The 27389-nt window shown below is 35.0% G+C and overlaps 1 protein-coding gene across 6 annotated transcripts in view; it reads left to right on the forward strand.

The window, feature by feature from the left end:
• Positions 1–1365: 1365 nt before the first annotated feature.
• The window catches only part of LOC306871403 (DNA ligase 3-like), a 141617-nt gene continuing 115593 nt past the window's right edge, over positions 1366–27389 (forward strand). For 3 of the 6 annotated variants that reach the window (XM_079419297.1, XM_079419298.1, XM_079419302.1), the window contains exons 1-10: positions 2374–2942; positions 3741–4325; positions 4428–4556; positions 6984–7196; positions 7302–7453; positions 7545–7711; positions 7811–7888; positions 7971–8139; positions 8524–8679; positions 8780–8911. In XM_079419297.1, the coding sequence (XP_079275423.1) occupies positions 3788–4325; positions 4428–4556; positions 6984–7196; positions 7302–7453; positions 7545–7711; positions 7811–7888; positions 7971–8139; positions 8524–8679; positions 8780–8911 (1734 nt within the window). In that variant the 5' untranslated portion in view covers positions 2374–2942; positions 3741–3787. Of the gene's footprint in view, positions 1512–2373; positions 3094–3740; positions 4326–4427; positions 4557–6983; positions 7197–7301; positions 7454–7544; positions 7712–7810; positions 7889–7970; positions 8140–8523; positions 8680–8779; positions 8912–27389 lie in introns of those variants that run through there. The other 3 variants (XM_079419301.1, XM_079419300.1, XM_079419299.1) reach the window with 2 other exon arrangements.

The raw sequence follows: 27389 nt of genomic DNA on the forward strand, positions 1-27389 counted from the left end.
AATGCCACGACTTACGCAACAGTGTTCAGATCATATTTTCTCCTGACAAAATCAATGTAATGGAAATATTTCCATCTGCTGAATGTAAGCTTTTTCATATTCCAAGCTTGCCTGCTGCACTGGTAACTTCATGAGTTGTGAAAATGATTAAATTAAGTCTAGAAATTATTAAATTGTTGGACTTCAGATCAGTAGGGGTTGAGGAATCGAAAGTAACTAAGTAACGAGCTGTTTTATGGATGTAACCATTGGGGAAAGCTACTTTTAAAAGTAATGCATTACAATATTGTGTTACTCCCTAAAAAAGTAACTAATTACGTTACTTAGCTACTTTTTATGGAAAGTAATGCGTTACTGTAACGCCACACCAGCAGAGGGAGCTCTTGCCATAGTACTGACTGTTACTGCTCCCTCTGCTTCTTCTATGGTTACTTCCTGTTTGGCAGCCATATAAAGAGGGCCATGCCAAACAGGCCTTGGCGAAGTCTTGTTCCGCTGTATCTGGACATTACTGAGCGTTGTCATTGTCTTGTTTTTGCCTAGCCTGTGTTTTGGACTCTAGACTGTTCTCCTGGTTTCTGATTGTTTGCCGCCTGCCTTGACCATTGCCTGTATTTCTGTTTACTCTCTTGCCTTGCCCTGGATATTATTGTTTGCTGGTGATCGACCCTGCCTGCCTTGACCACGATCTGTATAATAAAGCTTGCGTTTGGATCTTATCCCTGTTGTCACGCTCCAGTCCTCATTACAGATATGTTACTTTTGCATTACTTTTTTAAATATGAGCAGGGCTTGATTGTTTTTAATACAAGAAGCTGTATTTAGTGCAAATGTAAAAGCCCTTTTACACCAAAAAGTGTCATGAATAAACCTCAGGCTGAAGGAAAAGTAAATTGGCGTCTGTAAAGTAAAATGCAGGAGAAGAAGGTTCAACACTCTTCAGCAATAAAAGAACAATGAAGCACAATTGTTAGTTTATCTAAAGTCATTTTTGCTTATTAGTATGGTTGAACTGGATCATCAGAGGTCAGCAGCAAAGACATTGGTTAATAAAATGGGATTAGATACATTTGTGTTGTTTAACATATTTAATTATTGCAGGTTTGCGTCATATTCTGAGTTTGCATTTCACTGTTTTAATTCATTTTAGTTTTTTTGCGAGTGGGATAAATTAATGCACATTCGCATTTAGTCTAGAACTACAGTAACATGTTCACACACAGTGCACTGTTGGTCAATAAATGGGAAAAAAGTAACTCAGATATTTTCTTGTAAATTAAAAAGTAATGCGTTACTTTACTAGTTACTTGAAAATAAGTAATATTATGTAACTCGCGTTACTTGTAATGCGTTCCCCCCAACACTGGTGATTACTAGTGAATGACGATAGGCGTATCCGTAGCAAAAGTTATGCGTTTTAAAACGAAAATGCACTAGTGTAAACGGGGCCTGAGTCTAATGGGCTTCAATGTGTTTAGATTTAAATTTTTTACAGTTGGAGTTTGAATATAGTAGGGGTGTTCGGTTCCGGTTTTTTTGGAGTCGACTCCGACTCCCGACTCCTAATTTTGGAGTCGGTGGAATCGACTCCTCGACTCCAACTCCATTTACTTTGAATTAAAATAGGGTCAGGATTCAGAAGGTGCGTCTCAATATGCTTCCTCGTTTCCTCACTTCTCGCTCGTATGTCCTACGACCCTGAAACCGATCGAGCTCCGCTCTCATGTAGGACATCTAAATTCTTTAATTCCACCGGGAGGAGAGCGAGGAACGAGGAGGCTTCCTGAGGAGTCAAGAGCGAGGATACAAATGTTTCCTATACTAAAATGTTTAATCAACTAAACCTTATAACAACGTTTACAAATATCACAACGAACTTTAGTTTTGTCTTCGGTCTGGTTTAAATATTTCCACACGGTTGAGGTCGGGGTTGCCATTATAAGTTAACGTTACTGGATTCAAAAACCGTCATCACTCAACAGTATCACTCAATCAAACACCACTTGCCAATTATGGGCATGTCCCACTCTCATCCTGAGGACTGGTACATGATTGGTTCGTAAAACCTACTGCAGTGTTTTGTGCCAATCACAACCAATTTACTGTATTGAACCACATCATGATTGATTGAGCCGCAAAACAGACCCAACAGAAAAAAACTATCTATACATTATTGTTCTTTGTTTTCCTGGCATTACTAATTTTTTCCTCTCATTTCTTTATCTTTTTGTTTTATCTGTATTTTTTGATTTCTGTATCTTTACATTCATTATAATATTTTCGTTATAATGAACTGTTGCTGTGTTGAACTTGAAAAAAACACTCGACACTGGGAGTCGATTCCTGACCTGGAGTCGATTCCGACACTAGGGCTAGTGAGAGTCGAGGAATCGACTCTTTTGGAGTCGACTCCCCATCTCTAGAATATAGTCTTGGCTCATTTGAACATTTCGTCAATGTAAGTCTATGACTTTTGATCTTAATTTTTAAGAAAACCGTAAGTCCGATCAGTCTGAAAAGATATAACTTAGCAACCCATAGTCAGAACAGCTGGGCTGTTTGGTGTTCTAGCTTGAAAGCTGCGTAAGGTCTACAGCTACCACAAGTAATTAATGGGAGTCGACGTGCTTGACGAGACAAGATAACTGTAACATTAGTCCTTATTTAGCAACCTGTTTATTATTATTAAGTCTCAAGATAAGTTTGGGAGTGGTCACCTTGGATTCGTGGCTAAGGCAGGTCGATAAATGTTTGCAAAAATTAACATGCGGTGCACAGGAAACACTTTCAAACAAAGAGGAAGCGCTCATGTGATTTAAAGGGGACCGCACACAATACATAAACCATGTTCTTTTTTGCTAACACATTAGTAACGTTAAATAGTTTTAAAAATGAAAATCGTTACGCAAGGAGCCTGGGATCATCTTGCAATGAAAACTGAGGTAAAATGTGATTGAGTTGAGTATGTGTATAGCCTCTCACAGTTAGCTGGTCTTATGTCTGCGGCTGCAGAGTTCAGCTAAGATTAGCATGGGAGCTAATTCCACTTTGGTCAACAAAGCGACACGTAAACAGAACCACAAAAACAGATTTGTAAGTGACAATTCTGTCAGTATCAAATTACAATTTCGGCACATGCTGCTTGAAAATGACATTTCTAGTATTTTTTTTTTATACTGAAGTGAACTGAAGTTAACTCGTATTTCTTCTGCAATATATTGCGCTGGACTGCAGGTGTTTTATATTATGTTTAACTGTTATACGTGTGTATACATAGACATATACATAAATGTAACTCCACTAGTAGTGAAAAAGTGAAATCAGGCTGAGTATTGAGAGTACTGGAAGCTCAAAATAAAATTGCAACACGTATTGATTTGAATGGATAGCATTTCACTTTTATACCGTTGCATATTATAGGCTAATTATGTTTATGCATTTGCTCTTTTTTTCTGTCATCTAAAAATGTTTTCCAGCGCAGCTCAATAGAAAAGAAGTTGGATGTTATTTTCTTTAAGTTTCTCTCTTAAAACGTTATTGCTTTATATATATATATATATATATATATATATATATATATATATACACACAATTATGATTATTATTATTTTTTATTTATTTAGCTGCCACCTCCCCAGCCTATACTTGCCAGACTAAGCTTAACATTTCCACACAACTCTAGTTTGTCAAAAATACCCCTGAATGCTGTTTAAACACAAGCATTTTCTATTTTCTTGCAGAATTCACTTCTGCTGTGTAAGATGGAAACTCTCTTTTACTGAACTTTATGCCCAGTCTTTGGCTTGGCAGGGCAGTGAGGACACTCAGCAGATCATCTTTGCCAAAACTTTGTAGGGAAACTTCATTTAGAGCAACACCAAATCATCAATCTCTCCAGTGCTTGAGGACTCTTATATTTTCGTGGAGCTTTGCATCTAGTGGCATCTTTTTCTGTGTGCCACGAATTTGCCAGTTTAGCCTCAGCTCCAGCTCTTATTTCCACGTTTCTTGGCCTGAGTGGCAAAGTGGACGACCAGTCATGGCAGAGCAGAGATACTGTGTGGAATATGCCAAACGTGGCACGGCTGGCTGCAAGAAATGCAAAGACAAGATCATGAAGGGTCTGGTCCGGATTGGCAAGATAGTGCCAAACCCATTCAGTGAGTCTGCTGGAGAAATGAAGGAGTGGTACCACGTGAAATGCATCTTTGAAAAGCTTGAGAGAGCACGTGCCACCACAAAGAAAATCGAAGACATCACAGAGCTGGAGGGATGGGAGGAACTTCAGGATGAGGATAAAGAACTAATCAATAAACATGTTTCAGGTATCCAGCCGTTGTTACCTCTTGCTTTACACTCCTTGTTTAGTTTGCATCAGTTGTCACTGTAGACTTGACATATGCTGAGCAGTCTCTCTTTTCTTACAGAGCTGGCAGCCAAAGCTAATGCAACCCCAAAGAAGAAAGTGCAAGCAAAGTTAAACAACAGTGGGCAGCTGTCAGCACCACTAGCTGATCCAACAGTCAATGCTCCTCGCAAGTTTTCTGGCTTCACAGGTACAACACTAAGAGAGTTGCGCTATATATATATATATATTCTGATATTTTTTGTTGCTTTTGCTTTTTGTAATGTACACTGTGGTTCAAAAAGTCTTTTATGCTCACCAAGGCTCTATTTATTTGATCAATACAATAAAAATAATAATTCTATGAAACTATTTTGTCGAAATATATTTTAAAATGTAATTTATTCCTGTGATGGCAAATTTCCAGCAGCCAATTTTCAGATCCTTCAGAAATAATTCTATTATGTAGATTTGCTGCTCAGGAATCATCTTTTTATCGATGTTAAAACAGTTGGCTGCTTAATATTTGAAATAGATATTTTTTAGTAATAAAGTCTTTACTGTCACTTTTGATCAATTTAATGCATATATACTGAATAAAAGTATTTATTTACTAAAAAATAAAAATAACAACAAAAAAATCGTAATTGTCTCCAATCCTGTGAATGGTTATGTAACTTGGTTGTTGTAGAGACCGTAGAGATTTAAAAATAATATAAATTGTCCAAAATGAACTTTTACCAGCCATAAATATTGCTGAAAATGAATTATATTACTGATTCCTGCAATATTGTATTTTTGTGCTGTATATTATATTTTAAATATATTTTATCTAAATATATAAATATATTTTCTCTCTCTCTCTCTCTCTCTATATATATATATATATATATATATGTGTGTATGCATGCATATGTTTTCTTTATTTTTAGAAATAAAACTGTACAAATTATTTTGTAGTCACTTAGTACTGTATATGAAGACTTCAGATGCAGAAGTTTTTTTTTCTAAGATTTTTTTCATTTAAATGCAGATTTTTATCAGGCTCCTATGTTTTGGTTCAGTAGTTTCACTTTAATGACAGAAACAATTATTAGTCAGTTATTAAATGGCTTATTTTCAAAAATTTCCTATTTTTGTTATTTTCATTGGAGCCTGATAAAAATGCACATTTAAAAGAAAAATCTCAGATGGACAGATGGGGTTTTTGCATCTGAAGTCTTCATATAGACCAGTGCTTCTCAAAGTCCGGACTCCGGTCCGGATCCGGACCCGGAGGGAATTCAATCCGGACCCACTTCTATTTCATATTTCAAGAACACTAATTATATTTCCTACTTTGATAAACACCCGTTAAACTTGTAAATCATTTGTTTATTTATTCTTATTTTTTTATGTCTTTTTGGAGAAGGTCCGAAATTGCAGGTGAGATATTGAAACTTTTCCTTCATGACATTTGTTGTCATCATGACATCCAGTGAGCGTATGACGTTTGACGTAATCGGGCGACATTTCACTGCTAATATTTGTATTTTTTTGTTTTGTTTTGCTATCATTTATATTATGACAATTTGTCTTATAGCAGTGCCCAGTGTATACATTTATTTGTGGCGGCTTGTCACAATATCAAAACTGACCGCTACAAATAGATTTTCCAAAAGGCTTATACTTCGTTGAATAAACTGAGCACTGCGCGTTTCAAAAATAAAATGCTGCGCGGGTGTTTTTATATGAATGTATCTTTTAAAAGAACCGTCCGTTTTCTTCAGAAAAGCTTTGATGTCAATTTTCATTTGGTCTTTCCTGTAATGGCTGATAAAGTAGCGCTTATTTGAGTCGTTACCGGGGAAACAGCTATATATCACGCTCCAACAGCGCCTCCTGCTGGCAGAGAATCAACTTGCATTTGCTAGTCTGCGGGAAACACTGGTGTCTGTCAGCAAACATAAACAAAAAAGCATTCTTCAGAACTGTTTTGAGAAGGTGCTTAAGTTTTGAGCCATGTATTATTACTATGAATTAGGCTACTAATACTATTACTATCTTGTGCCCTGCAATAACCATTTACGCAAACTCTCTTTTGATATAAAGGGAAAAAAAGAGAAAATCGGCCCAAAAAATCAGCATCATGTATCGGCCATAGGCTGCCCTGATTTCTAAATATCGGCATTGGCCAGAGAAAAAACATTATAGGTCGACTTCTACTGCTGACACTTAAATTAATTGTTTTGCCACTTTTGCACTTATTAAAGTATTTTGAATGCAAAGGGAACCTTATTTTTTTTTTAAATGAGTGTTTATTTGTTATATGTTATGTATGTTTATTAAAAACACGTTTTGTAATAACCAATTGTTCCGGACCTTTGACACTGATGAAAATTTGGACCTTTGAATGTAGACTTTGAGAACCCCTGATATAGACAGTTAGTGAATCTTGGTTTAAATTTGCATGGTTCGAGTATCAGATTATCATTCTCATTATTTCATTTTATAAAATGTCTTGCCAACTGGGAAGTAATTCGCTTGACCCACCAAAGCTAATTTTGGACAGCTATGATGTTATAGAGCTATAATCTATCATGTATTACTGTCATGCTCTGCCAATTTAATACAAAGTTTATCACTCATGTGTCCACAGCTACCAAGGCCGGTTCCTCTTCCTCCAGTCCTGGACCATCTCCAGCCAAACCCACTCAGAGTAGCGCCTTATCAGCTCAGCTATGTGATCCCAACCACAAAGACTGCTTACTGCGGGAGTTCCGCAAACTTTGTGCCTTAGTTGCAGAGAAGTCCAGCTATAACGCCAAGACAGAGATCATCAGAGACTTCTTAACAAAAGGCTCTGGTGGAGGTGAGCATGCAAAATATGGGCCAACATGAACACAAGTAGATTAAAAAGTGTATTCAAAAGCATCTTTTTTTGTTATCTGTTAATATGCCTCCCACATCTTTACAGACAAATTCCAAGGAGATTTGTACCTGACAGTGAAGCTTCTCCTCCCAGGAGTGGTTAAGAATGTGTATAACCTCAATGACAAACAAATTGTCAAGCTTTTCAGCCGTATATTGAATTGCAGTCAGGATGAGATGGTGCAAGACTTGGCACAGGTTTGTCACATATTTCTTATACAAAAAGAAGTCGATTATTTTGAGAAATACTTGACCTTTTCCTTTACTGATATTTATCGGTTTCATAAAGGGTGATGTTTCAGAGACAGTGCGGATGTTTTTCGAAGACAGCAAGTCTTTCCCTCCAGCAGCCAAGAGTCTTCTAACTATTCAGGTGGTTGATGCTTCACTGAGCCGTCTGTCGCAACTCACAAAGGAGGATGATCAGCAGGCAGAGCTGCAGGATATTGCTAAAAAGTCAGAAATAAATCATTTTTAGAATTAGATTATATAAAATTCTTATTACAAATGTTTGAATTTTGAGAATGTTAACTTAATGTCTTTCTTGATTCCCAGATGCACCGGAAATGATCTGAAGTGTTACATTCGTTTGGTCAAACATGATCTGAAAATCAACTCTGGGGCCAAGCATGTGTAAGTGTTGCAAGCAAATTATACCTAATGGCACCTAATGGTGTTTATTCTGTCTTACTCGGTATGAATTTTCTCTCATCAGTTTGGATGCTGTGGACCCCAATGCCTATGATGCCTTTAAAGCCTCTCGTAACCTGGGTGACGTAATTGACCGGGTGCTACGGAACCAGCAGGATGCTTCTAATGGGACAGGGCCCAGAAAGATCCTCAGTGTGGAGGCGTCTCTGATGACCCCTGTACAGCCAATGCTGGTCTGAATCGCTATTGCTCTTAAAGGGATAGTTCACCCAAAAATCAAGTTCTGTCGTTTACTCATGTTGCTCCAAACCTGTATGAATTACGTTCTTCTGTGGAACATAAGTGGATGTTTTGAAAAATGTTAGTAGCCAAACAATTTTGGTGACCACTGTATCAATATCTCTATTAAATAGATGTATATAGATCTATATATATTTCTCAATATATCTCAATATATATTCCACAGAAGAAAGTCGGACAGGTTTGAAATGGCATGATGACAGAATTAAATTTTTTGGATGAGCTGTCAGTTTAATTCAATATTCTTCAATTACAACTAAAAAACCCCAAAAGATTATGCTTATCTATTGCTTATTTGAATGTCTTTATTCTTGTAGGCAGAAGCGTGTAAGTCCATTGAGTATGCCATGAAGAAATGTCCTAATGGGATGTATTCTGAGATCAAGTATGATGGGGAGCGTGTGCAGGTCCATAAGAACGGCAATCACTTCAGCTACTTCAGTCGAAGTCTCAAACCAGTACTCCCACACAAGGTCAGGACCTCCAGTCTGTTAAAATCAATACCACGGGATGTTTATATACCTGTTTAAAACCATTAATATCTGTTTTAAAGAGTTTGATTTTCTCCCATAGGTCGCCCATTTTAAAGATTTCATACCGCAGGCATTTCCTGGTGGCCAAAGTATGATCCTTGATGCTGAAGTTCTTCTTATTGATACAAAGACTAGCAAACCCCTGCCTTTTGGGACTCTTGGAGTACACAAGGTAAACCAGAAAGCAATGTGTTTTGATGTTCTTTAAAGGATTAGTTAAATATACCTAAAATGGCATTATTTACTCATTCTGATGTAACTTGACTTGGAAAAAAAAAAAAAAGGCACAATTTAAAATTAATCCATGCAAACTCATGCACTACACTGCTGTTCAAAAAACTGGCATATGTAAGATTTTTATTATTAGGGCCCAAGCCAGTAAGGCGCAGGGCCCTATTGTTCTTCTAAGGATTATTAGGGCCCAAGCCAGTAAGGCGCAGGGCCCTATTGTTCCCCTAAGGATTATTAGGGCCCAAGCCAGTAAGGCGCAGGGCCCTATTGTTCTTCTAAGGATTATTATTATTTTTTTTTTTATTTTTATTTTTTTTTTTTTTTTTTTTTATTTCAATCATCCGGGCACTTTTGGGGGCCTTAACGTGCCCGAAAACTCTCGAAAATTGGCACGCACGTTGGAACCTGCGGCCATTAGGACGCCGCTGAGGCTGGGACCCGGGCGTGGCACAGGGGCTCTACGGCGCCCCCTGGAAAATTGTCAGAAAGCTTGATGTATAGCTCACACATACTTGCACGTATTCATATGAAACTCGGTACACATATAGAACTCATTGAGCCGAACAACTTCCGCGCAGCATGTCATAGGCTCCGCCCAACAGGAAGTCGGCTATTCAGGGCTGTTTAAAAAGCGCATGCTCTGGAATTTGATATACTCCTCTGAGGATTTCCATACGATTGCCACCAAACTAGGTGAACATGATCTCAAGACATTGGGGACAAGATATTTTTGATATGTCGAACGGTTTGCCCGTGGCGAGGCGATGAAGTTATGGCGAAAAATGAGACCCAGGAAATGCCTAATAACGTCCACATACATTGTATGATGTATATCAAACTTCAGTGATTTGTTCGTTGTATGATGCCGATCGGATAGATGTGACTATTATGACTGAAAGTTATAGCGCCACCAACTGGCTGCAGGAAGTGTGTCGTTTTCAAAATGCTTTGAATTCAGCATCTTCTTTTACCTCGATTTGCTTCAAACTTCACCAGAATAATGTCAAAACACGGCCGATGTAAAACTGTGAAGGGAATATTGATATCTAAAATTATGTTGCCATGGCAACGTGTCAAAGTTGAAAATTCGTTTCTGGTGATTTTGAGGCAGATAACATGTTTAGAATGTCATGAAACTCAACACACATATCAGTATTAATGATAGTTAGACACTGGAAAAAGCTCATAAACGGGCGTGGAAGAGACACTCTATAGCGCCACCTTTTGTCAAAAATGAGGGGGTTAGTTTTAGCTACAGACACCAAACTCGGTACATAAATTGTTCTTATTAATCCGGACAATTTTCTAATTTACAGTCATTAGCTACGACCAACAGGAAGTCGGCTATATTTATTTTAATGTGGGTTTTTTTTAAAAACGGGCTGTAAACAAATTAATACTCCTCCAAGCAGAAACACGGAAATCACACCAAACATTTTTTATCATGATGCCAAAATACTGAAGATGCTAAATTGCGGACGGATTTAGGATATCTTGAACGATGATTTAATGGCAATTTATTAAAGTTACAGTAAAAAAGATAATTTTTTTTTTTTTTATCTTTTAAGAGCAGCTTCCAAACACTTCATAAAAAATTACATACACAGAACAATACAGTCTGAGGATATGTGATTAATTTCATGAATTTACAATACACTATGCTTAGGAGAAAATTTAAAAACTATCAGAGAGCTCTTAGACTGCTTCTGAGTGAGAGATCCCTGTCAGCCTGCAGCTGAGTGAGGGGTGGGGTGGGGTGGGGTGTGAGTGACTGTGTGAGTGACTGTGTGGATTGAGGAGCTGGGTGAGAGAGAGAAAGAGAGAGAGGGTCTGTTTTTTAAAATCTTTAAAAAATGCTTATAAATCATTAAATAAGGTCTCAATTCTTAACATTAGGAAATGCATTAATTAACGTGAACTAACAATGAAAAATATATTTTTACATCATGTTAATTCTTCCATGATAGTATGAACTAACAAAGAACAATTTTTTTAAAGCATTTATTAATCTTTTTAATGTTAGAAAAATAGTCATGTTCAAAAGATAAACTTTCAAATGTAATAATATATTAACACATTTTGGAATTAATATTGATCAACATTAAATGGTATATAATTATTAATGTTTATATATATATAATGATAGCTACAGACACCAAACTCGGTACATAAATTGTTCTTATTAATCCGGACAACTTTCTAATTTACAGTCATTAGCTACGACCAACAGGAAGTCGGCTATATTTATTTTAATGTGGGTTTTTTTTTTAAACGGGCTGTAAACAAATTCATACTCCTCCAAACAGAAACACGGAAATCACACCAAACATTTTTTCTCATGATGCCAAAATACTGATGATGCTAAATTGCGGACGGATTTAGGATATCTTGAACGATGATTTAATGGAAATTTATTAAAGTTACAGTAAACAAGAAAAAACATTTTTTTTTTATCTTTTAAGAGCAGCTTCCAAACACTTCATAAAAAATTACATACACAGAACAATACAGTCTGAGGTTATGGGATTAATTTCATGAATTTACAATACACTATGCGGAGGAGAAAATTTAAAAACTATCAGAGCTGCTTTTGAGTGAGAGCTCCCTGCCAGCCTGCCTCTGAGTGAGAGCTCCCTGTCACTGCTGCTGAGTGAGGGGTGGGGGTGGGCTGTGAGTGACTGTGTGAGTGACTGTGTGGATTGAGTGTGGATTGAGGCAGTGGGTGAGAGAGAGAAAGAGAGAGAGGGTCTGTTTTTTAAAATCTTAAAAAAATGCTTATAAATCATTAAAGATTTTGATAACACTTTATAATAAGGTCTCATTTCTTAACATTAGGAAATGCATTAATTAACGTGAACTAACAATGAAAAATATATTTTTACAGCATGTTAATTCTTCCATGATAGTATGAAATAACAAAGAGCAATTTTTTTTAAAGCATTTATTAATCTTTTTAATGTTAGAAAAATAGTCATGTTCAAAAGATAAACTTTAAAATTTAATAATATATTAACACATTTTGGAATTAATATTGATCAACATTAAATGGTATATAATTATTAATTTGTATATATATATATATATATATATATATATATATGATAGCTACAGACACCAAACTCGGTATATAAATTGTTCTTATTAATCCGGACAACTTTCTAATTTACAGTCATTAGCTACGACCAACAGGAAGTCGGCTATATTTATTTTAATGTGTGTTTTTTTTTTTTAAACGGGCTGTAAACAAATTCATACTCCTCCAATCAGAAACACGGAAATCACACCAAACATTTTTTGTCATGATGCCAAAATACTGATGATGCTAAATTGCGGACGGATTTAGGATATCTTGAACGATGATTTAATGGCAATTTATTAAAGTTACAGTAAAAAAGAACACTTTTTTTTTTTATCTTTTAAGAGCAGCTTCCAAACACTTCATAAAAAATTACATACACAGAACAAGACAGTCTGAGGATATGTGATTATTTCATGAATTTACAATACACTATGGCGAAAAGAAAATTTTCAAACTTATCAGAGTTCTCCTGTCTCTGTGCTTCTAATGTGTGCGGTGGGTGACTGGGTGGGTGACTGACTGTGTGAGTTTAGTGAGTGTGGAGGGGGAGGGGGAGAGAAAGAGAGAGAGAGAGAGGGTCTGTTTAAACTTCTCAATAAAATCCTTAAAAAATGCTTATAAAGCATTAAAGGTTTTGATAACACTTTATAATAAGGTCTCATTTCTTAACATTAGGAAATGCATTAATTAACGTGAACTAACAATGAAAAATATATTTTTACAGCATGTTAATTCTTCCAGGATAGTATGAACTAACAAAGAACAATTTTTTTTTAAAGCATTTATTAATCTTTTTAATGTTAGAAAAATAGTCATGTTCAAAAGATAAACTTTAAAATTTAATAATATATTAACACATTTTGGAATTAATATTGAACAACATTAAATGGTATATAATTATTAATGTTTATATATATATATATATATATAATGATAGCTACAGACACCAAACTCGGTACATAAATTGTTCTTATTAATCCGGACAACTTTCTAATTTACAGTCATTAGTTACGACCAACAGGAAGTCGGCTATATTTATTTTAATGTGGGTTTTTTTTAAACAGGCTGTAAACAAATTCATACTCCTTCAAGCAGAAACACAGAAATCACACCAAACATTTTTTCTCATGATGCCAAAATACTGAAGATGCTAAATTGTGGACGGATTTAGGATATCTTGAACGATGATTTAATGGCAATTTATTAAAGTTACAGAAAAAAGAGAACTTTTTTTTTTTTATCTTTTAAGAGCAGCTTCCAAACACTTCATAAAAAATTACATACACAGAACAATACAGTCTGAGGATATGTGATTAATTTCATGAATTTACAATACACTATGGAGAGGAGAAAATTTAAAACTTATCAGAGTTCTCCTGTCACTGCTTCTAATGTGTGCGGTGGGTGACTGGGTGAGTGACTGACTGTGTGAGTTCAGTGAGTGTGGAGGGGGAGAGAGAGAGAGAGAGAGGGTCTGTTTAAACTTCTCAATAAAATCCTTAAAAAATGCTTATAAAGCATTAAAGGTTTTGATAACACTTTATAATTAAGTCTCATTTGTTAACAGTAGGGAATGCATTAATTAACATGAACTAACAATGAAAAATATATATTTTACAGCATGTTAATTCTTCATTGATAGTATGAACTTACAACGAACTAACAATGAACAAAATATTTTTAATATTAGAAAAATAGTCATGTTCAAAAGATAAAACTTTAAAATGTAATAATATATTAACACATTTTGGAATTGATTTTGATCAACATTAAATGGTATATATTTATTAATGATGTAAATTAACAACAGTTAAATAATGTTGTTTTTTAACATTGGTTAATTCACAAATAACATTAAATATTAACAATATATTTTTTACTTTATTCATTTGTGTTAGAAAAAAATATTCATGTTAGTTAATGGAAAAATAAATCATTAAAACCTTTGGTAACTATAATAATTAGGGCCCAAGCCAGTAAGGCGCAGGGCCCTATTGTTCCCCTAAGGATTATTAGGGCCCAAGCCAGTAAGGCGCAGGGCCCTATTGTTCTTCTAAGGATTATTAGGGCCCAAGCCAGTAAGGCGCAGGGCCCTATTGTTCTTCTAAGGATTATTATTTTTTTATTTTTTTTTTTTTTTTTTTTTTTTTATTTCGACTATCCGGGTACTTTTGGGGGCCTTAACGTGCCCGAAAACTCTTGAAAATTGGCACGCACATTGGAACCTGCGGCCATTAGGACGCCGCTGAGGCTGGGACCCGGGCGGGGCACAGGGGCTCTACGGCGCCCCCTGGAAAATTGTCAGAAAGCTTGATGTATAGCTCACACATACTTGCACGTATTCATATGAAACTCGGTACACATATAGAACTCATTGAGCTGAACAACTTTCACGCTGCATGTTTTAGGCTCCGCCCAACAGGAAGTCGGCTATTCAGGGCTGTTTAAAAAGCGCATGCTCTGGAATTTGATATACTCCTCTGAGGATTTCCATACGATTGCCACCAAACTCGGTGAACATGATCTCAAGACATTGGGGACGCTAAATTGCGAAGATATTTTTGATATGTCGAACGGTTTGCCCGTGGCGAGGCGATGAAGTTATGGCGAAAAATGAGACCCAGGAAATGCCTAATAACGTCCACATACATTGTATGATGTAGATCAAACTCCAGTGGTTTGTTCGTTGTATGATGCCGATCGGATAGATGTGACTATTATGACTGAAAGTTATAGCGCCACCAACTGGCTGCAGGAAGTGTGTCATTTTCAAAATGCTTTGAATTCAGCATCTTATTTTTACTCGATTTGCTTCAAACTTCACCAGAATAATGTCAAAACACGGCCGATGTAAAACTGTGAAGGGAATATTGATATCTAAAAGTATGTTGCCATGGCAACGTGTCAAAGTTGAAAATTCGTTTCTGGTGATTTTGAGGCAGATAACATGTTTAGAATGTCATGAAACTCAACACACATATCAGTATTAATGATAGTTAGACACTGGAAAAAGCTCATAAACGGGCGTGGAAGAGGCACTCTATAGCGCCACCTTTTGTCAAAAATGGGGGGGTTAGTTTTAGCTACAGACACCAAACTCGGTACATAAATTGTTCTTATTAATCCGGACAACTTTCTAATTTACAGTCATTAGCTACGACCAACAGGAAGTCGGCTATATTTATTTTAATGTGGGTTTTTTTTAAAAACAGGCTGTAAACAAATTAATACTCCTCCAAGCAGAAACACGGAAATCACACCAAACATTTTTTCTCATGATGCCAAAATACTGAAGATGCTAAATTGCGGATGGATTTAGGATATCTTGAAAGATGATTTAATGGCAATTTATTAAAGTTACAGTAAAAAAGAGAATTATTATTTTTTTTTTTTCTTTTAAGAGCAGCTTCCAAACACTTCATAAAAAATTACATACACAGAACAATACAGTCTGAGGATATGTGATTAATTTCATGAATTTACAATGCACTATGCTTAGGAGAAAATTAAAAAACTATCAGAGAGCTGTTAAGACTGCTTCTGAGTGAGAGATCCCTGCCAGCCTGCATCTGAGTGAGGGGTGGGGGTGGGGTGGGGTGGGCTGTGAGTGACTATGTGGATTGAGGCAGTGGGTGAGAGAGAGAAAGAGAGAGAGGGTCTGTTTTTTAAAATCTTAAAAAAAATGCTTATAAATCATTAAAGATTTTGATGACACTTTATAATAAGGTCTCATTTCTTAACATTAGGAAATGCATTATTTAACGTGAACTAACAATGAAAAATATATTTTTACAGCATGTTAATTCTTCCATGATAGTATGAACTAACAAAGAACATTTTTTTAAAAGCATTTATTAATCTTTTTAATGTTAGAAAAATAGTCATGTTTAAAAGATAAACTTTAAAATTTAATAATATATTAACACATTTTGGAATTAATATTGAACAACATTAAATGGTATATAATTATTAATGATTATATATATATATAATGATAGCTACAGACACCAAACTCGGTACATAAATTGTTCTTATTAATCCGGACAACTTTCTAATTTACAGTCATTAGCTACGACCAACAGGAAGTCGGCTATATTTATTTTAATGTGGGTTTTTTGTTTTTTTAAACGGGCTGTAAACAAATTCATACTCCTCCAAACAGAAACACGGAAATCACACCAAACATTTTTTGTCATGACGCCAAAATACTGAAGATGCTAAATTGCGGACGGATTTAGGATATCTTGAACGGTGTTTTAATGGCAATTTATTAAAGTTACAGAAAAAAGAGAAAACTTTTTTTTTTTATCTTTTAAGAGCAGCTTCCAAACACTTCATAAAAAATTACATACACAGAACAATACAGTGTGAGGATATGTGCTTAATTTCATGAATTTACAATACACTATGCGGAGGAGAAAAATTTAAAACTTAGAGTTCTCCTGTCACTGTGCTTCTAATGTGTGCGGTGGGTGACTGGGTGAGTGACTGACTGTGTGAGTTCAGTGAGTGTGGAGGGGGAGAGAGAGAGAGAGAGAGAGAGAGAGAGGGTCTGTTTAAACTTCTCAATAAAATCCTTAAAAAATGCTTATAAAGCATTAAAGGTTTTGATAACACTTTATAATTAAGTCTCAATTGTTAACAGTAGGGAATGCATTAATTAACATGTACTAACAATGAAAAATATATTTTTTACAGCATGTTAATTCTTCATTGATAGTATGAACTTACAATGAACTAACAATGAACAAAATATTTTTAATATTAGAAAAATAGTCATGTTCAAAAGATAAAACTTTAAAATGTAATAATATATTAACACATTTTGGAATTGATTTTGATCAACATTAAATGGTATATATTTATTAATGATGTAAATTAACAACAGTTAAATAATGTTGTTTTTTAACATTGGTTAATTCACAAATAACATTAAATATTAACAATATATTTTTTACTTTATTCATTTGTGTTAGAAAAAAATTATTCATGTTAGTTAATGGAAAAATAAATCATTAAAAAATGCTTATAAATCATTAAAACCTTTGGTAACTATAATAATTTCTCATTTGTTAGCATTAGTAAATGCATTAACTAACATCAACTACCAATGAAAAATATATTTTCACAGAATTTAAAGTTTTATATGTTGTTCTGTGTGTGTGTTTCACAGAGTTGATGGTTTGGATTAACCCTTTAATTGCCGTATCCCTTAAAACCAAACTGCCAGAGGGTTACTGTGATGCTTGTGCTCGCTGGGCACCGTTTTATCGATGCCACCGGGGTGGCGTATGCATTGGCGGCTTGGGCCCGTCATCGCTGCTCGCAGCTATATTTAGGGCCCAAGCCAGTAAGGCGCAGGGCCCTATTGTTCTTCTAAGGATTATTATTTTTTTTTTTATTATTTTTTATTTCGACTATCCGGGTACTTTTGGGGGCCTTAACGTGCCCGAAAACTCTTGAAAATTGGCACGCACATTGGAACCTGCGGCCATTAGGACGCCGCTGAGGCTGGGACCCGGGCGTGGCACAGGGGCTCTACGGCGCCCCCTGGAAAATTGTCAGAAAACTTGATGTATAGCTCACACATACTTGCACGTATTCATATGAAACTCGGTACACATATAGAACTCATTGAGCTGAACAACTTTCACGCTGCATGTCTTAGGCTCCGCCCAACAGGAAGTCTGCTATTCAGGGCTGTTTAAAAAGCGCATGCTCTGGAATTTGATATACTCCTCTGAGGATTTCCATACGATTGCCACCAAACTCGGTGAACATGATCTCAAGACATTGGGGACGCTAAATTGCGAAGATATTTTTGATATGTCGAACGGTTTGCCCGTGGCGAGGCGATGAAGTTATGGCGAAAAATGAGACACAGGAAATGCCTAATAACGTCCACATACATTGTATGATGTAGATCAAACTTCATTGATTTGTTCGTTGTGTGATGCCGATCGGATAGATGTGACTATTATGACTGAAAGTTATAGCGCCACCAACTGGCTGCAGGAAGTGTGTCGTTTTCAAAATGCTTTGAATTCAGCATCTTATTTTTACTCGATTTGCTTCAAACTTCACCAGAATAATGTCAAAACACGGCCGATGTAAAACTGTGAAGGGAAGATTGATATCTAAAATTATGTTACCATGGCAACGTGTCAAAGTTGAAAATTCGTTTCTGGTGATTTTGAGGCAGATAACATGTTTAGAATGTCATGAAACTCAACACACATATGAGTATTAATGATAGTTAGACACTGGAAAAAGCTCATAAACGGGCGTGGAAGAGGCACTCTATAGCGCCACCTTTTGTCAAAAATGGGGGGGTTAGTTTTAGCTACAGACCCCAAACTCGGTACATAAATTGTTCTTATTAATCCGGACAACTTTCTAATTTACAGTCATTAGCTACGACCAACAGGAAGTCGGCTATATTTATTTTAATGTGGGTTTTTTTTTAAAACAGGCTGTAAACAAATTAATACTCCTCCAAGCAGAAACACGGAAATCACACCAAACATTTTTTATCATGATGCCAAAATACTGAAGATGCTAAATTGCGGACGGATTTAGGATATCTTGAACGATGATTTAATGGCAATTTATTCAAGTTACAGTAAAAAATAGATTTTTTATTTTTTTTTCTTCTTTTTAAAGCAGCTTCCAAACACTTCATAAAAAATTACATACACAGAACAATACAGTCTGAGGATATGTGATTAATTTCATGAATTTACAATACACTATGCTTAGGAGAAAATTTTAAAACTATCAGAGAGTTGATATACTGCTTCTGAGTGAGAGATCCCTGCCAGCCTGCAGCTGAGTGTGGGGTGGGGGTGGGGTGGGCTGTGAGTGACTGTGTGAGTGACTGTGTGGATTGAGGAGCTGGGTGAGAGAGAGAAAGAGAGAGAGAGGGTCTGTTTTTTAAAATCTTTAAAAAATGCTTATAAATCATTAAAGATTTTGATAACACTTTATAATAAGGTCTCAATTCTTAACAGTAGGAAATGCATTAATTAACGTGAACTAACAATGAAAAATATATTTTTACAGCATGTTAATTCTTCCAGGATAGTATGAACTAACAAAGAACAATTTTTTTTAAAGCATTTATTAATCTTTTTAATGTTAGAAAAATAGTCATGTTCAAAAGATAAACTTTAAAATGTAATAATATATAAACACATTTTGGAATTAATATTGATCAACATTAAATGGTATATAATTATTAATGATTATATATATATAATGATAGCTACAGACACCAAACTCGGTACATAAATTGTTCATGTTAAGCCGGACAACTTTCTAATTTACAGTCATTAGCTACGACCAACAGGAAATCGGCTATTTTTTTTTTATGTGTTTTTTTTTTTTTTAAACGGGCTGTAAACAAATTCATACTCCTCCAAGCAGAAACACGGAAATCACACCAAACATTTTTTCTCATGATGCCAAAATACTGAAGATGCTAAATTGCGGACGGATTTAGAATATCTTGAACGGTGTTTTAATGGCAATTTATTAAAGTTACAGAAAAAAGAGAACACAATTTTTTTTTATCTTTTAAGAGCAGCTTCCAAACACTTCATAAAAAATTACATACACAGAACAATACAGTGTGAGGATATGTGCTTAATTTCATGAATTTACAATACACTATGGAGAGCAGAAAATTAAAACTATCAGAGTTCTCCTGTCTCTGTGCTCCTAATGTGTGCGGTGGGTGACTGGGTGAGTGACTGACTGTGTGAGTTCAGTGAGTGTGGAGGGGGAGAGAGAGAGAGAGAGAGAGAGAGAGAGAGAGGGTCTGTTTAAACTTCTCAATAAAATCCTTAAAAAATGCTTATAAAGCATTAAAGATTTTGATAACACTTTATAATAAGGTCTCAATTGTTAACATTGGGAAATGCATTAATTAACATGAACTAACAATGAAAAATATATTTTTCACAGCATGTTAATTCTTCATTGATAGTATGAACTTACAATGAACTAACAATGAACAAAATGTTTTTAATGTTAGAAAAATAGTCATGTTCAAAAAATAAAACTTTAAATTTGAATAATATATTAACACATTTTGGAATTAATTTTGATAAACATTAAATGGAATATAATTATTGTTGATGTTAACTAACAACAGTTAAATAATATAGGTTTTTAAGATTGGTTAATTCACAAATAACATTAAATATTAACAATATTTTTTTTACTTTATTAATTTGTTAGAAAAAATTATTCATGTTAGTTAATGGAAAAATAAATCATTAAAAAATGCTTATAAATCATTAAAAGCTTTTGGTAACTATAATAATTTCTCATTTTTTAGCATTAGTAAATGCATTAACTAACATGAACTACCAATGAAAAATATATTTTCACAGAATTTAAAGTTTTATATGTTGTTCTGTGTGTGTGTGTTTCACAGAGTTGATGGTTTGGATTAACCCTTTAATTGCCGTATCCCTTAAAACCAAACTGCCAGAGGGTTACTGTGGTGCTTGTGCTCGCTGGGCACCGTTTTATCGATGCCACCGGGGTGGCGTATGCTGACGGCTTGGGCCCGTCATCGCTGCTCGCAGCTATATTTATTTTTGTTTTTTTTATTATTTTTTATTTCGACTATCCGGGTACTTTTGGGGGCCTTAACGTGCCCGAAAACTCTTGAAAATTGGCACGCACGTTGGAACCTGCGGCCATTAGGACGCGGCTGAGGCTGGGACCCGGGCGGGGCACAGGGGCTCTACGGCGCCCCCTGGAAAATTGTCAGAAAGCTTGATGTATAGCTCACACATACTTGCACGTATTCATATGAAACTCGGTACACATATAGAACTCATTGAGCCGAACAACTTCCGTGCAGCATTTCATAGGCTCCGCCCAACAGGAAGTCGGCTATTCAGGGCTGTTTAAAAAGCGCATGTTCTGGAATTTGATATACTCCTCTGAGGATTTCCATACGATTGCCACCAAACTCGGTGAACATGATCTCAAGACATTGGGGACGCTAAATTGCGAAGATATTTTTGATATGTCGAACGGTTTGCCCGTGGCGAGGCGATGAAGTTATGGCGAAAAATGAGACCCAGGAAATGCCTAATAACGTCCACATACATTGTATGATGTAGATCAAACTCCAGTGGTTTGTTCGTTGTATGATGCTGATCGGATAGATGTGACTATTATGACTGAAAGTTATAGCGCCACCAACTGGCTGCAGGAAGTGTGTCATTTTCAAAATGCTTTGAATTCAGCATCTTATTTTTACTCGATTTGCTTCAAACTTCACCAGAATAATGTCAAAACACGGCCGATGTAAAACTGTGAAGGGAATATTGATATCTAAAAGTATGTTGCCATGGCAACGTGTCAAAGTTGAAAATTCGTTTCTGGTGATTTTGAGGCAGATAACATGTTTAGAATGTCATGAAACTCAACACACATATCCATTTTAATGACAGTTAGAAACTGGAAAAAGCTCATAAACGGGCGTGGAAGAGGCACTCTATAGCGCCACCTTTTGTCAAAAATGGGGGGGTTAGTTTTAGCTACAGACACCAAACTCGGTACATAAATTGTTCTTATTAATCCGGACAACTTTCTAATTTACAGTCATTAGCTACGACCAACAGGAAGTCGGCTATATTTATTTTAATGTGGGTTTTTTTAAAAAACAGGCTGTAAACAAATTAATACTCCTCCAAGCAGAAACACGGAAATCACACCAAACATTTTTTCTCATGATGCCAAAATACTGAAGATGCTAAATTGCGGACGGATTTAGGATATCTTGAAAGATGATTTAATGGCAATTTATTAAAGTTACAGTAAAAAAGAGAATTATTATTTTTTTTTTTTCTTTTAAGAGCAGCTTCCAAACACTTCATAAAAAAGTACATACACAGAACAATACAGTCTGAGGATATGTGATTAATTTCATGAATTTACAATGCACTATGCAGAGGAGAAAATTAAAAACCTATCAGAGAGCTGTTAGACTGCTTCTGAGTGAGAGATCCCTGCCAGCCTGCATCTGAGTGAGGGGTGGGGTGGGGTGGGCTGTGAGTGACTGTGAGTGACTGTGTGGATTGAGGCAGTGGGTGAGAGAGAGAAAGAGAGAGAGAGGGTCTGTTTTTTAAAATCTTAAAAAAATGCTTATAAATCATTAAAGATTTTGATGACACTTTATAATAAGGTCTCATTTCTTAACATTAGGAAATGCATTATTTAACGTGAACTAACAATGAAAAATATATTTTTACAGCATGTTAATTCTTCCATGATAGTATGAACTAACAAAGAACATTTTTTTTAAAAGCATTTATTAATCTTTTTAATGTTAGAAAAATAGTCATGTTTAAAAGATACACTTTAAAATTTAATAATATATTAACACATTTTGGAATTAATATTGAACAACATTAAATGGTATATAATTATTAATGATTATATATATATATATAATGATAGCTACAGACACCAAACTCGGTACATAAATTGTTCTTATTAATCCGGACAACTTTCTAATTTACAGTCATTAGCTACGACCAACAGGAAGTCGGCTATATTTATTTTAATGTGGGTTTTTTGTTTTTTTAAACGGGCTGTAAACAAATTCATACTCCTCCAAACAGAAACACGGAAATCACACCAAACATTTTTTGTCATGACGCCAAAATACTGAAGATGCTAAATTGCGGACGGATTTAGGATATCTTTAACGGTGTTTTAATGGCAATTTATTAAAGTTACAGAAAAAAGAGAAAACTTTTTTTTTTTTATCTTTTAAGAGCAGCTTCCAAACACTTCATAAAAAATTACATACACAGAACAATACAGTGTGAGGATATGTGCTTAATTTCATGAATTTACAATACACTATGCGGAGGAGAAAAATTTTAAACTTAGAGATCTCCTGTCACTGCTTCTAATGTGTGCGGTGGGTGACTGGGTGGGTGACTGACTGTGTGAGTTCAGTGAGTGTGGAGGGGGAGAGAGAGAGAGAGAGAGAGAAAGAGAGAGGGAGAGAGAGGGTCTGTTTAAACTTCTCAATAAAATCCTTAAAAAATGCTTATAAAGCATTAAAGGTTTTGATAACACTTTATAATTAAGTCTCAATTGTTAACAGTAGGGAATGCATTAATTAACATGAACTAACAATGAAAAATATATTTTTTACAGCATGTTAATTCTTCATTGATAGTATGAACTTACAATGAGCTAACAATGAACATAATATTTTTAATATTAGAAAAATAGTCATGCTCAAAAGATAAAACTTTAAAATTTAATAATATATTAACACATTTTGGAATTGATTTTGATAAACATTAAATGGTATATAATTATTAATGATGTAAATTAACAACAGTTAAATAATGTTGTTTTTAACATTGGTTAATTCACAAATAACATTAAATATTAACAATATATTTTTTACTTTATTCATTTGTGTTAGAAAAAATTATTCATGTTAGTTAATGGAAAAATAAATCATTAAAAAATGCTTATAAATCATTAAAACCTTTGGTAACTATAATAATTTCTCATTTGTTAGCATTAGTAAATGCATTAACTAACATGAACTACCAATGAAAAATATATTTTCACAGAATTTAAAGATTTATATGTTGTTCTGTGTGTGTGTGTGTGTTTCACAGAGTTGATGGTTTGGATTAACCCTTTAATTGCCGTATCCCTTAAAACCAAACTGCCAGAGGGTTACTGTGATGCTTGTGCTCGCTGGGCACCGTTTTATCGATGCCACCGGGGTGGCGTATGCTGACGGCTTGGGCCCGTCATCGCTGCTCGCAGCTATATTTTTTTTTTTTTTTATTATTATTTTTTATTTCGACTATCCGGGTACTTTTGGGGGCCTTAACGTGCCCGAAAACTCTTGAAAATTGGCACGCACATTGGAACCTGCGGCCATTAGGACGCCACAGACGCTGGGACCCGGGCGTGGCACAGGGGCTCTACGGCGCCCCCTGGAAGATTGTCAGAAAGCTTGATGTATAGCTCACACATACTTGCACGTATTCATATGAAACTCGGTACACATATAGAACTCATTGAGCCGAACAACTTTCACGCTGCATGTCTTAGGCTCCGCCCAACAGGAAGTCGGCTATTCAGGGCTGTTTAAAAAGCGCATGCTCTGGAATTTGATATACTCCTCTGAGGATTTCCATACGATTGCCACCAAACTCGGTGAACATGATCTCAAGACATTGGGGACGCTAAATTGCGAAGATATTTTTGATATGTCGAACGGTTTGCCCGTGGCGAGGCGATGAAGTTATGGCGAAAAATGAGACCCAGGAAATGCCTAATAACGTCCACATACATTGTATGATGTAGATCAAACTTCAGTGGTTTGTTCGTTGTATGATGCCGATCGGATAGATGTGACTATTATGACTGAAAGTTATAGCGCCACCAACTGGCTGCAGGAAGTGTGTCATTTTCAAAATGCTTTGAATTCAGCATCTTATTTTTACTCGATTTGCTTCAAACTTCACCAGAATAATGTCAAAACACGGCCGATGTAAAACTGTGAAGGGAATATTGATATCTAAAATTATGTTGCCATGGCAACGTGTCAAAGTTGAAAATTCGTTTCTGGTGATTTTGAGGCAGATAACATGTTTAGAATGTCATGAAACTCAACACACATATCAGTATTAATGATAGTTAGACACTGGAAAAAGCTCATAAACGGGCGTGGAAGAGGCACTCTATAGCGCCACCTTTTGTCAAAAATGGGGGGGTTAGTTTTAGCTACAGACACCAAACTCGGTACATAAATTGTTCTTATTAATCCGGACAACTTTCTAATTTACAGTCATTAGCTACGACCAACAGGAAGTCGGCTATATTTATTTTAAAGTGGGTTTTTTTTTAAAACAGGCTGTAAACAAATTCATACTCCTCCAAACAGAAACACGTAAATCACACCAAACATTTTTTCTCATGATGCCAAAATACTGAAGATGCTAAATTGCGGACGGATTTAGGATATCTTGAACGATGATTTAATGGCAATTTATTAAAGTTACTGTAAAAAATAGATTTTTTTTTTTTTTTTTATCTTTTAAGAGCAGCTTCCAAACACTTCATAAAAAATTACATGCACATAACAATACAGTCTGAGGATATGTGATTAATTTCATGAATTTACAATACACTATGGAGAGCAGAAAATTAAAAAACTATCAGAGAGTTATTAAACTGCTGAGTGAGAGCTCCTGCCAGTCTGCCTCTGATTGAGGGGTGGGGGTGGGGTGGGCTGTCAGTGACTGTGTGGATTGAGGCAGTGGGTGAGAGAGAGAAAGAGAGAGAGAGGGTCTGTTTTTTAAAATCTTAAAAAAATGCTTATAAATCATTAAAGATTTTTATAACACTTTATAATAAGGTCTCATTTCTTAACATTAGGAAATGCATTAATTAACTGAACTAACAATGAAAAATATATTTTTACAGCATGTTAATTCTTCCATGATAGTATGAACTAACAAAGAACAATTTTTTTTAAAGCATTTATTAATCTTTTTAATGTTAGAAAAATAGTCATGTTCAAAAGATAAACTTTAAAATTTAATAATATATTAACACATTTTGGAATTAATATTGATCAATATTAAATGGTATATAATTATTAATGATTTTATATATATATATATATATATAATGATAGCTACAGACACCAAACTCGGTACATAAATTGTTCTTATTAATCCGGACAACTTTCTAATTTACAGTCATTAGCTACGACCAACAGGAAGTCGGCTATATTTATTTTAATGTGGGTTTTTTTTTAAAACGGGCTGTAAACAAATTAATACTCCTCCAAGCAAAAACACGGAAATCACACCAAACATTTTTTATCATGATGCCAAAATACTGAAGATGCTAAATTGCGGACGGATTTAGGATATCTTGAACGATGATTTAATGGCAATTTATTAAAGTTACAGTAAAAAAGAGATTTTTTTTTTATTTTTTTTCTTTTAAGAGCAGCTTCCAAACACTTCATAAAAAATTACATACACAGAACAATACAGTCTGAGGATATGTGATTAATTTCATGAATTTACAATACACTATGCTTAGGAGAAAATTTTAAAACTATCAGAGAGTTGATATACTGCTTCTGAGTGAGAGCTCCCTGCCAGCCTGCATCTGAGTGAGGGGTGGGGTGGGGTGGGCTGTGAGTGACTGTGTGAGTGACTGTGTGGATTGAGGCAGTGGGTGAGAGAGAGAAAGAGAGAGAGAGGGTCTGTTTTTTAAAATCTTTAAAAAATGCTTATAAATCATTAAAGATTTTGATAACACTTTATAATAAGGTCTCAATTCTTAACAGTAGGAAATGCATTAATTAACGTGAACTAACAATGAAAAATATATTTTTACAGCATGTTAATTCTTCCATGATAGTATGAACTAACAAAGAACAATTTTTTTTAAAGCATTTATTAATCTTTTTAATGTTAGAAAAATAGTCATGTTCAAAAGATAAACTTTAAAATGTAATAATATATAAACACATTTTGGAATTAATATTGATCAACATTAAATGGTATATAATTATTAATGATTATATATATAATGATAGCTACAGACACCAAACTCGGTACATAAATTGTTCATATTAAGCCGGACAACTTTCTAATTTACAGTCATTAGCTACGACCAACAGGAAATCGGCTATTTTTTTTTTTATGTGTTTTTTTTTTTTTAAACGGGCTGTAAACAAATTCATACTCCTCAAAGCAGAAACACGGAAATCACACCAAACATTTTTTCTCATGATGCCAAAATACTGAAGATGCTAAATTGCGGACGGATTTAGGATATCTTGAACGATGATTTAATGGCAATTTATTAAAGTTACAGTAAAAAAGAGAAAACTTTTTTTTTTTTTTTTCTTTTAAGAGCAGCTTCCAAACACTTCATAAAAAATTACATACACAGAACAATACAGTCTGAGGATATGTGATTAATTTCATGAATTTACAATACACTATGCAGAGGAGAAAATTTTAAAACTATCAGAGAGTTGATATACTGCTTCTGAGTGAGAGCTCCCTGCCAGCCTGCATCTGAGTGAGGGGTGGGGGTGGGGTGGGCTGTGAGTGACTGTGTGAGTGACTGTGTGGATTGAGGCAGTGGGTGAGAGAGAGAAAGAGAGAGAGAGGGTCTGTTTTTTAAAATCTTAAAAAAATGCTTATAAATCATTAAAGATTTTTATAAAACTTTATAATAAGGTCTCATTTCTTAACATTAGGAAATGCATTAATTAACTGAACTAACAATGAAAAATATATTT

This window comes from Barbus barbus (genome assembly GCF_936440315.1).
Source record: "Barbus barbus genome assembly, chromosome: 6".
NCBI classification, from domain to species: domain Eukaryota; kingdom Metazoa; phylum Chordata; class Actinopteri; order Cypriniformes; family Cyprinidae; genus Barbus; species Barbus barbus.